The sequence below is a fragment of the Diadema antillarum genome, unplaced genomic scaffold (genome assembly GCF_040938485.1).
Source record: "Diadema antillarum isolate AM-2024a unplaced genomic scaffold, OU_Dant_1.0 seq00000059_RagTag, whole genome shotgun sequence".
Taxonomy (NCBI): Eukaryota; Metazoa; Echinodermata; class Echinoidea; order Diadematoida; family Diadematidae; genus Diadema; species Diadema antillarum.
Window position 1 is genome coordinate 1,308,006 of NW_027271164.1, and position 16,383 is coordinate 1,324,388.

Here is a 16,383-nt window from a genome sequence, read left to right on the forward strand (position 1 = left end):
ACCACAATTCTTGGGCAAACAGAATCTCAAAAGGTTTGTTTACAATGTGAGATGATAACCTACATGTATCAACTAGAAATATGTTACATTTTTGGCACGTTTGTTTTATTTGTTCTAACACATACGTACTGTACTTATCAATATGTTTTCCCTATAGAGCAACACATAGGTACAGTACATACACGTACGTACATGTGCACACTGTACAAGTATAGAAAGAATTATCTACAAGGAAAATACAAAATGTGCATGTAAACAGACAGGCATTTCCCTGTTTATTACATGTATAGTCTGATTTTCAAGCATTAGGCCCTACAATGACATGAATTCTCCTTACTAGGACTACTGATTAATAAACAAACCAGGAAGGTTTAACCACAGACACAGAATCAAAATAATCAATTTTGTCATCTGAGAAGTCAGTGTTATTGAATATTTGTTGTATGTATCATCAAAAGGTAGACACACAGAAACAACAATATGCTTTACTTGGAATACAAGAAAATTTTGTTTTAACCATGTGCAGTAAAAACCAACCAACCAACAAACAAACAAAATATTTATTATGCCTGACAGTATTTGATTTGGTACAAACTAATAATTGAAGGCAGTCAGTTCGTGAGTATGAACATTTCAAGAGACATAACAGCAGGGTGTATCATTTTGTCCAGTGTTAAAAGCAGATGACTCCTGCACAGTGGATGTAGGGAGTACTTTGAGTGTGGTAGTCTGTAGGACTGATAAAATTGGCACATTGATATGCAAGATAACAACAACAATGGAACAAACATCAAATGAAATTCCTACTGATTAGAAAGCTGTGAAATGCAATCCTCAAACACTGCTTAATCCATGTACCAGGAAGTCGCAGGTACAGTGTAACTCAATTCAGTTCCGAAAGTTACCAACAACTTAAGAATCCTGAGGGGTGAAAAACAACTCTGTACTTTCCATTGTGCTATGAAAGCAGCTCACGCCTCTCTGAGACCCAAGCTGAAGTCCACACATTCTACAAGTCAAGATCCCATGGTCACAAAGCTCCATTCATTTTCTCGACTCTCCATTCTGTTTTTGTTTGTTGCACGAGTCTTTACTTATATAACAGCCCAAATTTTACTTGCTTTTTTCCCATAGAATATAAGAATAACTTTGGTTGCTAACTTTTCATGCATATATGAATATGAAATTCACTTTAAGGATACATGTAAACTGTGCATAAAACAGAAAAAAACTCCAACAACAACGAAAGACGGGTATTGCTAGTACAACCTTGATTTCTATCATCATCAAAACAAATCTTTTCAAGACACGACATCCACCAAAATATTCACCACCAGTATTGCACGGTTTTAACAGTTTTGTTATGGAGTGCTAAAATAAATATTCAACTCACACTTTGGCAATGCCAAATAGCAGTGTCAGTTTGCAACACAGAGGGCCTACAGTGTACCCTACCCTGCAGCCCTCCCCCCCACCAAGTTTAATTGCTGTTATTAATAAGTTAAAGTCTATACAATATCAACATCCTGTAATCAATGCTAGCAGGTTATAATCTCTTTTTATTAATGGATTCTCAGCACTAGCGACAGGTCTTCACACTTCATAAAGATAATTCGGCAGAACTTTACATTCTGTACATGCAGTAATGTTTAATAGCTTGCTGTCTGTGAAAGAAGTGGTCTCCAGACCCCCCCCCCCCCCCCAAAAAAAAAAACAAAAAAAAAAACCTGCACATTCAGTTTTCAATTTCACTATCATATTCCCCTATAAAGACAAAATGGCATGAATGTACAGTGTATCTATAAACATGGAATCAACACAAATTATGAAAGCAGATTCAAATCACTATTCATGTAGCATTTAAGTACATTGAACACGCAAAAGATGATCTATATGAGTAACAATACAGTATTGTTCAGTCATTATTACATGTTGTATTCTTCAGGAGAGTCATGAAGACAATTTGTCTGAGCCTTGACAGATACACTGTACTCATTGGCAAGGTACCGGTATGCTAAAAGCTGGAGTGATCAATCAATAAGTATTGATTCTTTGATTTTGATAACACTCAAAGCTGCAAAGAGACCATGTAAGGTTAAAACACTACACTCTAGGCCTCTCGATTCCTACCTCTGGGCTGACTTTGACAAAGCGGCAGAATTCTGTGTTTGAATAGCAGCACAATACAGGGTGAGCCCTGCGCCAACCACCATTGCCTCTTGTGTAGGGTTCTGGTCAGACATTGTGTCTGTTTGTTTGCTGTCTGCTGCACACACCCCTCACAAAGAGCTGTCAATCATTGCAGAGGAGTAGAGGCTGGAGTGAAGGCTACCAGTTTCAGATCACTACACACATCAATGTTCCTGCTGTTCTCAAGTGCCTTGTAACTGTTTACATTTCATCAACACAGCTGTCACTAGAGTGATATCTTGACACTGCTAAAAGTTTGATGGAACAAGTAATCAAGTTTTCAATGGAACAAGTAATCAAGTTTTCAATGGAACAAGTAATCAAGTTTTCATTGGAACAAGTAATCAAGCATTCATGAAATTGATTGGCAAATTACAGTACCTACTGAAATGGAAAACCAGAAAAGCAATGATTTCAACTCACAAGGTGTATCCCTACAGAACAAAGTTTAAAAGTACCTATTAATTTGATTTGCATTTACACTGGACCTCTGCAATCTTTAACTATCTTGTTAATATGATCATTGTCAAAATTTCAGAAAAAAAAAGTGGCTCTTATGCATGTGTGTTGATGTCCCAGAGACCACTGTTTACTACAGAAAACTGTGTGATACCATGGGGTGGTTTCTTCTCTTTCTCTGTATACGTACTATGAAGCTTTACCTGTTGATCCTTTCTGCAGATTGAGCTATCAGCAACATTTTGCCCCAACATGACCAGTATCATTCCAAATTATTGAGGACAGCTGTAGGCCAATTCGTTTTGCCTTTTGACCATCGATTGGTAGGGCAACTGTCTGAGCAAAGTCAAGCTCATAAATCAATAGAGATACACTGTGTTTATCTGACTGTCGAGAGAATGTCAACACCGCGCCAATTCTGGCAAACAAACTAGTGAATTTTCTCTCATTTGCGGTGAACACATGCTCCCATTGGAAACCATACACACACACCGTACATTAATAGACACAGTCACAACACCGCCTTGTCTACTTGGTAGCAATATAGGCCTATGTCATATATTGCACAGGGTTTTTATTTTTTGCAAATTTTGTAAGTAGGGTAATATCTAAATAAAAATATTAACAACAACATGCACATTTTCACTTTTACAAAACTTCATGTCCTGAATCCAAATTGTAAATGGCATGGAATTACACTGTAAATCCTTCAGTCCAATGTTGATCTTTTATTGACTTCCATTTTGTGTATATTTCGGTGCCAACAGAGTAGGTCTCAAAATTTAAGTGCGACACACTTGGAAATGCTTACAACTCTGAACATTGCACTGACAAGAATCAGGATGTAAAGACAGGTTGATTCAGGTCAAAATGTCTGATGCTAACGACAACAATGACACATTAGATTCTCTTTATTCTGAAGGAAGTACAACTGTAGCAATAAACAAAACAAGACCTTGACAGAACAGTTCAAAGGTGAAAGTATGGAAAGATACTGACTTTATGTAAGGAGCTTACCAAGAAGAGACAGAACTAACTCCAAGATCACAATACCCACTGGGATGATCTGACAACACTGCAGGAGGTTTTCTGCGAAACCATGACAGGATGGCCTGCATGCTGTGTACACCATACTGACAACTGATGAAAAACACAGCATCAGATTGAATCCCAGCTACCATCAAAATATTTGGCTTTCACCCCCAGTTCCCTCCATCCCCTTTCTTCTGAATTGGAATATGAAAAGGGCACTAAGCTCTAAATCTGCTCAAGAAGGGAAGAGTGGTGAGGAATGAGGGGGAGGGAAGGGGAGGGGAGAGAAAGGGGATGACTCAGGGTACTGGCATTTCCACAACAGTAGCTGTTGTCCGCTTACTTGTTAGGGGAGCCTACCTGCCATGAAGCCATCTAACGATTCACATAAAAAAAAAAAAAACCAAAAACATTTACAACAACACAAATACACACACACACACGCACCGCACAAGCACACACACACACACACACACATAGAGGTGAAATCTATAAACCACATTGGTCAGGATGATCCTAAGCAGTGGTTTGATGTTCCTAGGGTTCACTATTTCTGCCACTACCACTCAGAATCTAGTTGGGGATATTGCGGTTGATTTTGTTTGAAAAGATGTTCTCCCCCCCCCCCCCCCCATCCCCTCCCCTCCCCCACCCCCACCCTAACCCCCATGAGGTGTCTGGGAGAGGTCAGCATCAAAAGTAATTTCTCACAAACATCTCTGCTCAAAAGGCTGCTGCATGCGGCTTAACTTGTTTTTGTCACCAAAGTTGGCTGGACCATCCATCCTTACATCCTGTGGTCTCACTCAGAGTTTATTCAACACAAGTTTCCGTTCCCTTTTGTCAAAAGTTCTCAGTATTTCTCTCTGTCTTTCCGGCACATTTAAATCAAAAGAAATGGTTGACAGCTTCTTGAGTTCTGCATAAATACAGCCTTTCATTCAAGCAGCCACTAGAAATTATTAAAAATATAGGAAATAAACTGCTGGTTTACAGCATTAAAACACACACACACACACACACACACACACACACAACTATTTTCAGCAGAAACAAGACTTTATTGCCTCATTGCCTTTGTGACTTATCAAGAAGAATGGGACAAAAAAACACACAAGATTGATATTATAAAAAAAATTCCTACTTCAGATAACTAAGGATTCAAGCAGTAAATGCTACAAAAACTGTGATCTTACTACATGTACTAAGAATATCATTTTTTTAAAAAGGAAGATCTACTTAGTCTAATTAAGAAATGTAACCTAAGGATGCAACAGATAAGAAAAGATAAAAGATACTTGACTCCCAAAATTTCAGAGCTGAAGGCATACAGCTGTAATCTGTGTGTGTGGACACACAAGATTCAAGTCACACAAGCAGCCTATTAGTTTTATGCTGTTGAAATCAACATGTCCAAGAAAGTTGTAAACTACAATTGTAATTTGCTTTGAACTTGTAAATAAGAATTGTATAAACAGAAATTTGATCAAAACATCAAATGAATAGAAAGCTCTATGACCTAAACTTAACCCATTGAGGATGGGCTGATTTTCCTACAACACACATTTCCCATAGACATCTGCCTGAGGTATACTTGGGACTCGTCTTCAACTGGTTAATACCAGGGAGGTGACTCTCACCTCCCTGGTTAATACAAAAAAAAAAAAAATGACGCAAAATAGGACACTTTACAGTTACAGTATCTAGGCTATATATTCCATAATAAAATCCTGTCACTACAAACAAAATTTGAGATATATCTACTCTTACATTTAAAAGATTTGAAGAACAGTGGTGGTTCACAAATAGGCCTACAGCTTCCTTTTGTTTTTATTTGTTCCTTGATGTTGGATGAGAGCTACTGTGGAAATACTCTAGAGAGAGAGAGAGAGAGAAGGTCTATCGGATTTAACAAGTTACTACATGTAGCAGCTACTACATAGTAACTGTCAACAAAACACTTTGAATTTGTGTTCTCCTGTATAGGCCTTTAAACTGAACAAGTTTTAGGATAAAAACAACAATTTCATTGGGGATTACAGAAAGCACCCTATTCACTCATAGGATCACCTCCTCCACTACAGTACAACTACTTGTTACTCATGGCTTCTAAAAGAGATCTTGGGACAATAAACTAGCCCTTCCTTCAGTCAAGCCCTAATCCAGCTCCCGAAACTTTTTTTTTTGCAAGACATGGGTTTAATACAAAGGAGATTGATCAGCTAGCTTCAAAAGGACCACTGAGTCAAGAAAGTGTGGGAGGGAAATTAAATGAAGCGGTCTGTAAAGCAGATAATGGTGACAAACAGACCCTCAAAAACAATGAAAGGCTGCAGAATCCTGGAAAAGAAAGTTTCTGTAAGTTGGATCGTAGGAGTAAAAGTGAAAGAGAGGGAGAGACTGGTAGAAGAATTCCTGAGAGCCACTGAAGTACAGTGTAAGACGTGTCTGACGTCACATTTGGGAGAGGGCAAAACCAAAAGGAAAGTACAATTGTATAGTTACCATGTGTACATATTGACACATTCTCCTTCATGTGCTATATAATTGCAGTCAAATTCATTAGCAACTTGCAATGTGTTGACATTGGCTAGAGCTCGAAAGAGACAGAACAGTTGCATGTTCTCCATAATTTCTAAGGTTTAAATATAAACACAAAATGTTTTATTCAGAGTCGACAAGCATAGTTTTCTTCAAAAACAACATCTTAACGATCTAATGTACATATTGTGCGAGGTTTTAAGGAAATACACTGATGAAAGTACAGAATGTATTGCCTGATTCAGGGAAACTTATCTTTGCCCTGTGGAGAGTAAATAGTGCTATTAAGGTGCTTTTGTTTTGTTTTTCTTTTCTTTCCAGAAGAAAGCAGTGACACTTCAGTGTGCCAATATGGACAAGGAGAACAAGCAGTGGAAGAATGTAATTTGTTTTCTTTGGAATCTAATAACTGCTGCTACATTTCATATCCCCCAAGGACATGCTTCCCTCAACTGCTCTCACACCCAGTACTTGCTGAATGACACATTTGGAGAAACATACAGCGTATTCACACCTACGTTGTCAGACGCTACACCTCCCCAACGCTCCATCTCCATGCCTGATTGTGTTATCACATGATGTAGCACTTCTCGCGAATCGGGCTTCGTTCAGACAAGTCATAGGCAGGTTTTGTTCACACAAGTCTCAGTCATCACGTCATAAGGAACTGTCTAGCCAATAAATGGCACATCCTGCTTGTAGTATGCTAGGATTCTCCTGAGACCTGGCATATGAACCATCTATAGCTACACCCTTTTAAAAATGACGCCAAAGTATCTGCTCATCATGGAAACTGATTGGTACTTCCAAAAGCATGGAATATCTGGAAGCAGCCAACCTCCCAGAACTGGGACACTCCTATGAGAACAGGAATAAAAGCATGACGTCACTGATAAATCCTATGATTGTAATCTCCCAATGACGTCAAAATGTTTTGCCCCTAATTGGTTGCTTTTGCGATATCTAATGATTAATCCCATTCATCAGCATTGTGTTCTGGTTATCACACTGTAATTACAGTGGCCATCCTTTTCAAAACAAGTTTGAATAGATTAACATTGTAAACAAATGTGTACTGCATCAAATCTGATAATTACCTGCAAGTCTTGGTGAGCAAATTTTAATAATAGTAGTTAGTAAAAGAGTATTCTGATCAGGCTTGACTGCATATTATAAACAAGAAACCATTTTATTGAAAAAAGAAACAGACAAAACTTAATGCCACACTGTGCATACTACTTTTTTTTTTCCCCAAGGGCTGTTATTGTAGGCCTATACTTTGCACATTTGCACAAGAATCAAAACTAAAACAAAACCATGATGTTCATGTTGGTCAGATGCATGGTATCACAGTAGTTTTACAATGTAAAATATCACCACAGGGGTATTACGGTAAGTTTAGCTTCATGGACAAGCTGCTATCAGGATTACAATGTATATCTTCAAGGTTCAAGGTTCAAGGTTCAAGGCTATTCTTGACAGTAAGATTATCATGGGGTATATCTCGCATTCAAGACCTTTTGTACACCTTTCATTGTTAGACAACTACCTGAAAATTAAAGCACAAAACCAACAACTGACACCCACCACTACAGCGCACTGTATTCTAACTCCACAAGTTTGTTTTTTTGTCCATTTTTCTTCCCTGGCGTGCAAATGCTCGTACTCAATTCTCAGCCACTCGGCAGTATATTCTTGCATGTTGTCATGTGATTCTCTCTGGTTGGGCATCTAAAAACTTGAGAATTATATCTACTAGATACTTTAATCAACATCTTGTCCTACATGTGTTACATACAGTATATGGGAGTTCTGCACACCATAGAACATGGGGCGCACCATGCACACTAAAAAACAAAACAAAACAATACACAAAAAACAGTTTTGAGGGGACATAAACTCCCCCTGGTTTAAACGGGTACTGTTTTTTATTCCGAAGGTTCGCTATTCCAAAGGTTCGTTATTCTGAAGGGTCGTTAATCCGAAACAGGCAAATTCCCTATACCTACAGGTTCGTTAATCCGAAAATGAAAAAGGGTTCGTTAATCCGAAAATTAGTGGCGTTATTCCGAAGGTTCGCTATTCCGAAGATTGGCTAATCCGAAAATGAAATTCGGAACAATGAACCTTCGGAATAACGAATCTTAAGAATAAAGAGCTTTCGGAATAACGAACCTTCGGAATAACGAGCTGTAACCGTTTAAACAGTGTGGCAAAAATCTAATTACTTTTTTTGTTTTTCTTAACCCGTTCACTACAGGAACCTGGTCAGCTTTGTATTAAGTCTAAGACGATTTCAGAATTCAGTATGGAATGGGGTTAATTTGGTTTTGTCAATGCACAGCAGAATTCAGTGTAAATGGGTCAAACAATTTACCATACCTCTCCAACGAGAGCTCGACAAACACAATCTGGATCTCGCTGTTGTGCGACAGATGGTTTAATAATGGCATTCATCTGGGGAATCCATTGATCAAAAGGCAAGCTCCTAACTTGCTTCACGTGTTGCACAAAAATGTACACATTTGTACCTCACTACGGTGAGATTCATACCACATGAACATATGGGGGGGGGGATGTATCATGTCACAGAATATTTGAGTATTAATATTTGAATATTTGAATATTCACAAATGATTCTTTTTAGTGGGATATTCCTAAGATTTTAACAACTTCAGTTTTCCACATTCTATTTGTACCGGTATATCTAACATAGAGTTCAATATGCACTTAAAAACAGATGTTTTTACACTTAATCTGTAAAAACTTACAATTGTATGTCTGAGTGCATACAGTCACTACTCATGTATTTCGAACCCAAAAATATCATCAGTTTCATCATTAATTTTGTTAAAAGGTGTATCTTTCAGTGTATTTAGACAGAATACTGGTCAGGATATATATATATATATTTTTTATCCTGTTTTAGAATACAGAGTCAGACAGAACCTGAAAGTCGTAGTCAGCAGGGTAGTACTGTGCATACAGTTGTGCCATAGCTGACTTTGACGAAGAAGGCTCAGAAGGATAATGAAATGGTTGATATTTATAAAAACTTTGCTGATCTGTCACTTTGTAATCACCTGTTTCATTAAAAAATGAATAAATTAATCCAATGTAGGATTGAAAATTGGCAATAACTATTCTTGGCATGACACAATGAGAATGTACTTACAAGTTGTAATATTGTATGTAAATAGTCAGAGAAAATAAGAATGGTGAAAAATATGATCTAACAGTATAACATAGTAATAGTATAGTCAGTATTGTCACTCAGTATTGTAAACTTAGTTAGCATTTTTTTTTTTTCCATAGCAGTACATTTTTTTTTTTTAAACTTGAGTAGAGAGCTTCTGCCATGTTGGAAAGATTAAAAATAAAAGTCTATCATAGAAAAGGCTAAAAGGGGTATCCCCCCTCCCACAGTAGGGAGATTTTCAATTTTTAGGATTGCCAGCTTGCAATTTTAAGCATATTAATTACTTTGCATGCTCTATTTTCTCTCTCTCTCTCTTTTTTTGCCAAACATATATACAATGTATATATATATATATATATATATATATATTTTTTTTTTTTTTTTTTTTTTGGGAGGGGGGGGGGGGGTTGGTGCAGCCCCACCCGCGCCCCAAGCGCAGTGGAACATGTCTGGTTTGGGGGGGGGGGGGGGAGGGCAAAATTTCGACGGGGATGGGCACATTGACGTGATGGTTTGAGATCCTCGGCGAGGGAGCGAAGCGACCGAGCGGGGGGAGGGGGAGTACAAAAGTCGCGTTTATAGAGCATTTAAAAGCAAATTTCTAGGAAATTAAAAAGTGGATAGAATCATTTGCAAATGACTATGATTATACGGGGGTATAACATTATTTCATGAGACGGTGTGATATCCGCGGCGAGAGCGAAGCGACAGAGCGGGGGAGGGTGTGGGAGGGGGATATACCTCTTCCCATGTCCCACGCATAGGGACTTTTTGTAAAAACAGAGTATAAAAGTCGCGTTTCTAGAGCATTTAAATCAAATTCCTAGGGAACTAAACACAGTAAAAAAAATCCCCGCGAAGGACTATGATCATAAATTATGCAAACTATTCATTCTATTATAAGTATGGACAGAGCGAGCGAGCCACTCTCACTTTGCCATTCGTCTGAAATGTATTCATTAAAAGCTAAAACGTAATCGCATTGTTTGAGCAATAAAAATTATTCTTGTATTACAAGAAAGCATAGAAGAAAAGAAAAAAAGTAGGCTTTACTAAAGGTATGTTCCACGGGGCACACTCGAGGACGCGAGGCTACCATCTATACACTAAATTTACTCATAAAGTAAATATTAGTGTATAAAGATATGATAATGCATATTGATAGTGTATTATAATTTTCGCCCCGTTAGGGGCGACAATTTTGCATATTCAGTTTTAAAATTGACAGCTTTTACGTAAGAAAAGTGCCTTTATTGTTGATTTTGGTCTTCAAATAATTGACTCATTAGTTGTTGTTTGTTTGTATGTTCTTTTTTTTTTTTTACTTGGCAGCCCAAGAGGGGGGTTTAAACCCCCTAAACCCCCCCTGTAGATCCGCCACTGCTAACGTTAGAGACTAAACCAAAGATAAACAGCAAATGAATTCAAACTCCTGAATCATGTTATAAAGTGATCAATAGTAAAAGTGCTAATCTCAGTCAGAGCAAAGAGAGCTATGTACCACTACCAGGCATGAATATCAAAGAGCATCACCGGCCCGGATCACTGTACAGCGACAAAGCCAGGCAACGGCTGCAGCAAACGGACGCAGTGCAGCGTCAAATGAACAAACATCCACGGGCAAAGCCTGGCGGCAACATTGCCGAGATACCGCTGAGACGCAACCTGGGAAAAAAACTTGTATGTTCTTCAAATTATCTACTCACCTTCATTTCGGAAAGAGCTGTGGAGTCATTCAGAACATCGCACTATTTCTGCACGTCCCAGAGTACAGTCCATGCCAGGAAAGGCGTCTGTTTTTGCCCCGAAATAAAGTGGTAGACCTCACACAATAGCATTATCACCACGTCAATTCAATAACAACACCGCGTTTCATATCTATTGTTAAAATTGAACCAATCAATAAACACGGAGCGTGGTCTCGCTTTCAATGGGCGATGTACGACTATGAGCAATTCCGTCGTAGAGGGCAGCGAAGTGCGGAGCAGTAAACGCATCATGCATGGATGCTGTGATTGTACCACGATCGTACGAATGGTTCGTACATCAATCCCTGCGCAAAAATGCTTGTAATATCATGCCCTTTTCCTGTACTAATTCCAACGAATACTATAATCGTGCTTCCTTCTGAATTTTCCGTATGCAGCCTGATGGTTTACATGAAAAAGCGTTTTTAATAAAAGTATTGTTTCGAGTGAATATCATGCAAAGAATCTCAAATATGTATAAAAGAAAATCTATAAATCTATAAAGGAGAAAATGCAAAAAGCTGTTTCAAAGGTATAATCTGTTTATCTCTAATTTGTTTTTATTACAATTCTTCTATTAGTCGGGTTGTATGATAACCCGTTTTCAGCCTATGAGAGTTTTGCGGTAACATGTTATGCATGATAGGTCGGACGCCTAAAATGTCTGAGATACTGCTGCTTTTGACATGATAGCTTTATATGCAACGACATTATCTATATCGTATAAAAATCTTCTCTTTTTTAAGCTAAAAGACAGAAAAAAAAACATGTGCTACAATCTACCCAAGCACTCTTTGGCCCGAATTCACGAAGGTGGTACAAATGAAATCATGGTTTAAACCATGGACAAAAACCATGGAGCGCCAAGTGTCGCACAGAATATTTCGTTACGAAATCGGTCATTTCGTCGACAAAATGACCGTTTCGTTAACGAAATTATCAAGTCGTGGACAAAATGTTCATTTAGTTACAAAATGTTGTCATTTCGTTACAAAATAATCATTTCATGGACGAAATGACCGATTTCGTAACGAAATATTCCATGCGACACTTGGCGCTCCATGGTTTTTGTCCATGGTTTAAACCATGGTTTCATTTGTACATTGTGTACCACCTTCGTGAATTCGGGCCATACTGTCTTTCTTTTTCCTTTCTCTCCACTGTGTGCTTACTCTTCCCCCTTCTATGTCAAAGTATGTGCCTGTATCCAACTACCAGTATTCATTTTCTGAGTTTCTTCTCCTCCTCTTCCTCTCTCCCTCTCTCTTGTCGATTGATAGGGCAGCTCATTTTAGTTATTATTTTGTCGCTTTTCACTTTCATTAGTATACATCAAACAAGAAATTCATAAGTTATAAGAACGTAACTATAAGCACAAAAAAGGAAAGTACCTGAACGGCCATTATTTATTGATACGTGAGAATCTATACGAACTATAGATAGGCCTATAAATGTAAGATTTTATGTTTGTTTATTTGTCTGTCAATGGCAGCAGCAGAATCAAATAAGGTTGGAAAGAAAGTGCGTCGAGTAATAATTCATTATCAACGCAATAGCAATATAGTAGTTAATTATTTTCTTCCAGCGAAAGTAAATGCAAAACCTTGGTTAAATGCACAAGTGATTATCATACACAGCGATCTTTTACGACAAGAAATGTTTCACTGAATTTGAGTTTGCTATTATCGCATCTTAAGGCTATCTCATATCGTAGGGAAAATGGGGACTCTACAAAATGTTATTTATTTATGTGATTACGAAATTTAACAATAGGCGTTTTCACATCAGCCCGATAAAAATCCAAGCTCGAGATATTTTCGCGATTGCGAATGAGCGCGCTATTTCATTTCTTATTCACATCAGCCCGAAGAGAATTAGCCCGAAATTTTTTCGAGCTAAGTCGACAGCTGTGCATGTGCAAACCCCGCAGTATAATGTGTGCACTTTCAAAAATTTCTCATGCTTTGAGTGCAGTTTGCCTCAATCGATCGGGTCACACATGCGATAGGCATGATGGGATGCATCGCACTAATTTCTTGAGACGTTTTCACATTATCAAATAGCGCGCTAGTTCGCCAATTATCCCGCTATTTCAGAAATTTCCCGAGTTGGACTCGAGAAATTTTCTCGACCAGAGCGATACAATTAGCGCGCTAATTTGTGTACACATTATCAAATAGCGCGCTATTTCGTGATCGGGTTAATTCCCAAGTCAGAAAATAGCGCGCTATTTCGAAACATCGGGCTGATGTGAAAACGCCTAATGATAATGTGTACATAATAAAACAGACTTGTATATAGTGCTTAGTGCGCTATGTCGATCATGAAAAATCAACAAAAGGTGGCGCTGTATTACTACTCTTCACGAGCATGATGGGAAGCATGTTACGATGCCAGCTTTTTACTTTATCGCATTGCCAACTTTATAGGTGCTGGATTATCAGGAACATCTTTAGGTCCTATGTATACAATCAATATAACTGAAATAGAAATCGCATTATGAAATACAATTACAATATATTTTGTTTTCTTTAGATAGCAAACCGAAGCAAAATTTGTCTCTTGAACGTGTTCAAGTTCAAGTTCAAGTTCAAAAGTAATTGTGTGTCCAATGTATCTGAAGTGTTTCATGATAATCCTAGTTTAATTTTCGCTGTATGTGGGATGGGGTTGTATTCGTGGTTGGTTGGATCTAGGGTCATTGTTATCCCCCCCCCCCCCTTTCCTTGGCGATAAAAATCTGGGGGCGGGAAAGTTTTCTTTTTTCTTTTTTTTCCACGTTTGTGTGCGTGTGTGTGTGTGCGTATATGTGTATGTATGTGCGCGTGCGTGTGTGTGTGTGTATGTGGGGGGGGGGGCAACAAACCGCTAGAAAATTCTAACTTCAAAACATTAACTGAAATTATAGAAAACAAAAAAGAGGACCACAATCTGCTATAGAGAGCAATGCGGCAAAATATTAACAACTGCAAATCAAATAAAAACCTTTAATAGATATTTATCCCACTAACCCTTATAAGATATGTATAATTGGGATGATGATATTCAGGATGATTGGAAATACTGTCAGATTACATGGTGGAATGTTGTGAATTTTTACCAGTTGAGATGTAATTGCAAAAATTGAACAGAAAGGGAAAATGATCAATTAGTATATAAACAAAACATAAATATATTAATGACAAAAAGGACTTGAAACATCTTTTCCATGCCTCAGAGAAATAATCCGCTGGTAGGGAAACTAATTAACCCAATCAATCCCAGATTGAGAGATATGAGTTATCTATATAGAGCGGTTGTTTAACAGATATTAGACGTGACCTTCGCTACCACTTGGACTTGGTAAAAGCAAACTTTTCAAACCGTCAAGTTTAAGTTTATTTTATTCTTATCTTATATACATTGTATCTCAACATAATCAATAGCAGTCTCTATACCGTCCGCTGTTTCGTTGTCTCGCTGTACACATGTATTAATCTATTTTTGTACTGAAGGATGCACACTCTTTATGACATAGATCAAATTGTGGATCAGTTTAGAATCGCTGGAGAAAGAACGTCATCTCTTTCCGCTCCGAAATCACAAATTCCATTTTTTTTTCGCCAATCGATTATTGATTGTATTTACTGACATAAATACTTTCCGAGGCAGGGAATTCAAGAGTATGTCTTCAGTGAGAACTGTGATTCTCAGTGTTTGCATCGCGCTGCTGGGCCTTGTTACCAGCGCTGATGCAGCCACTGCCGAGCAGATTGGTTCGCCAACTATCACTCTGCCATCTGGAGCAAACCTAACAGGCATCACGAGGCTGTACAATGAATCCGACTTCCTCAATCTTACGAAGCCCATCGACTCCTATCTCGGCATCCCTTTCGCCGTGCCTCCAGTGGGCGATCTCCGGTTTGAAGACCCGCAGCCGTACACGATCACGGAGGACTACGACGCGACAGAACATCGGGCTATATGTCCCCAGATGAGCCCCGTCCGTCACGTACCGGTGGTGGGTCCCGTGGTGGGGAGAAACGTGTCAGAGGATTGCCTTTACCTGACCATTTACTCTCCATCTCCAAAGGTTAGAAATAGTACTGTCTGTCTATGAATCTATATCAATCTTCAAAGAGTTCAAAAAGTTCTTCAGAGTTACAGCAATTCTCTGTGTTCGCTGCGCAGGAACACTGCGATGTCGATTATCGGATCATAGTTATGTAGGCATGTTCAAAACCTAAGCGTCATCTTCTAAAAACACACACACGCACGCACACACACACACACACACACTCACACACACACACATACATACAAACCTGCAAAATTTGTACTCCCACTTCTCATTGTTGAACATTTTATAAGTTTCATGATAAAGTTATACACAAGGAACATTATATCCGTTCCTGCACGCTTGCAAATCACAAATGAAACTCATATTTTGGATTGATAACAAGTTTTATGACACTTCTGATGTTTCATACTTTTATCATGCAACTATAAATAAATCGAAGATTAGTTGAGGATTTTTGTACTTTTTGTGTTTGCAAGGAATAGGCTGAAGTAATTCATTGTAGAGCATTTCATAAACATCTCCTTTAAACTTAACAGGGCCGGGGGCGTTTTTTTTTAAAGACGGCACAGATTGGGGCATGGCGCGTGTTAAACCTATGGGAAAAACGTTGGGTTAGGGTTTTTGGTTATGGTTAGGGTTAGGGTTAGGGTTGGGGTTAGGGTTTGGGTTAGGGTTAGGGTTAGGGTTAGGGTTTGATGGTTAGGGTTAGGATTAGGATTAGGGTTAGGTTTAGGGATAGGGTCCCCGATAGATTTTTAGTTTCCCCAATCTGTGCCGTCTAAAAAAAACACGCGGCCGGGGGGGGGGGGGCAGAATCTCAGAATTCTATAACGCGAGAAAGCCTCATCGCGAGGCTTCTTGATTTTCTTCGTTCAACAAGTCTCGCGCAACTTTTGAGACCAAATTTGCAACGTCCACGCATACTTTTACGAAGCCACGCCCATTTTTGTAACGGCATGTCGCCCCAAAACGGGCACAATTTTGTGATTTTGTGTACATTTCCTATGGAAAACAGTGCTCTGTAATGAAAGTCATAAAAACCGTATTATTTTTACAATTAATCACTTTCATTGATTAATTGTATGCTAATTATAGTAGAAAAATGGTCAGTGACAATTTCCCATAAAAGTTGAAAAACAAAGAAATACATAAGA

At 38.5% G+C, this 16,383-nt stretch overlaps 2 protein-coding genes across 2 annotated transcripts in view; one reads left to right on the plus strand and one right to left on the minus strand.

Annotated features, from left to right (window-relative positions):
• LOC139725817 (uncharacterized) overlaps positions 1 to 11,274 on the minus strand; it is a 39,116-nt gene extending 27,842 nt beyond the window's left edge. Inside the window, exon 1 of the mRNA XM_071636899.1 lies at positions 11,128 to 11,274. The gene's annotated coding sequence lies outside the window, so the exon portion shown is untranslated. The remainder of the gene's footprint in view (positions 1 to 11,127) is intronic.
• Positions 11,275 to 14,833: 3,559 nt separating this feature from the next.
• Positions 14,834 to 16,383, plus strand: part of LOC139725788 (uncharacterized) — a 31,188-nt gene continuing 29,638 nt past the window's right edge. The window contains exon 1 of the mRNA XM_071636869.1: positions 14,834 to 15,241. Within this exon, the coding sequence (XP_071492970.1) occupies positions 14,834 to 15,241 (408 nt within the window). The remainder of the gene's footprint in view (positions 15,242 to 16,383) is intronic.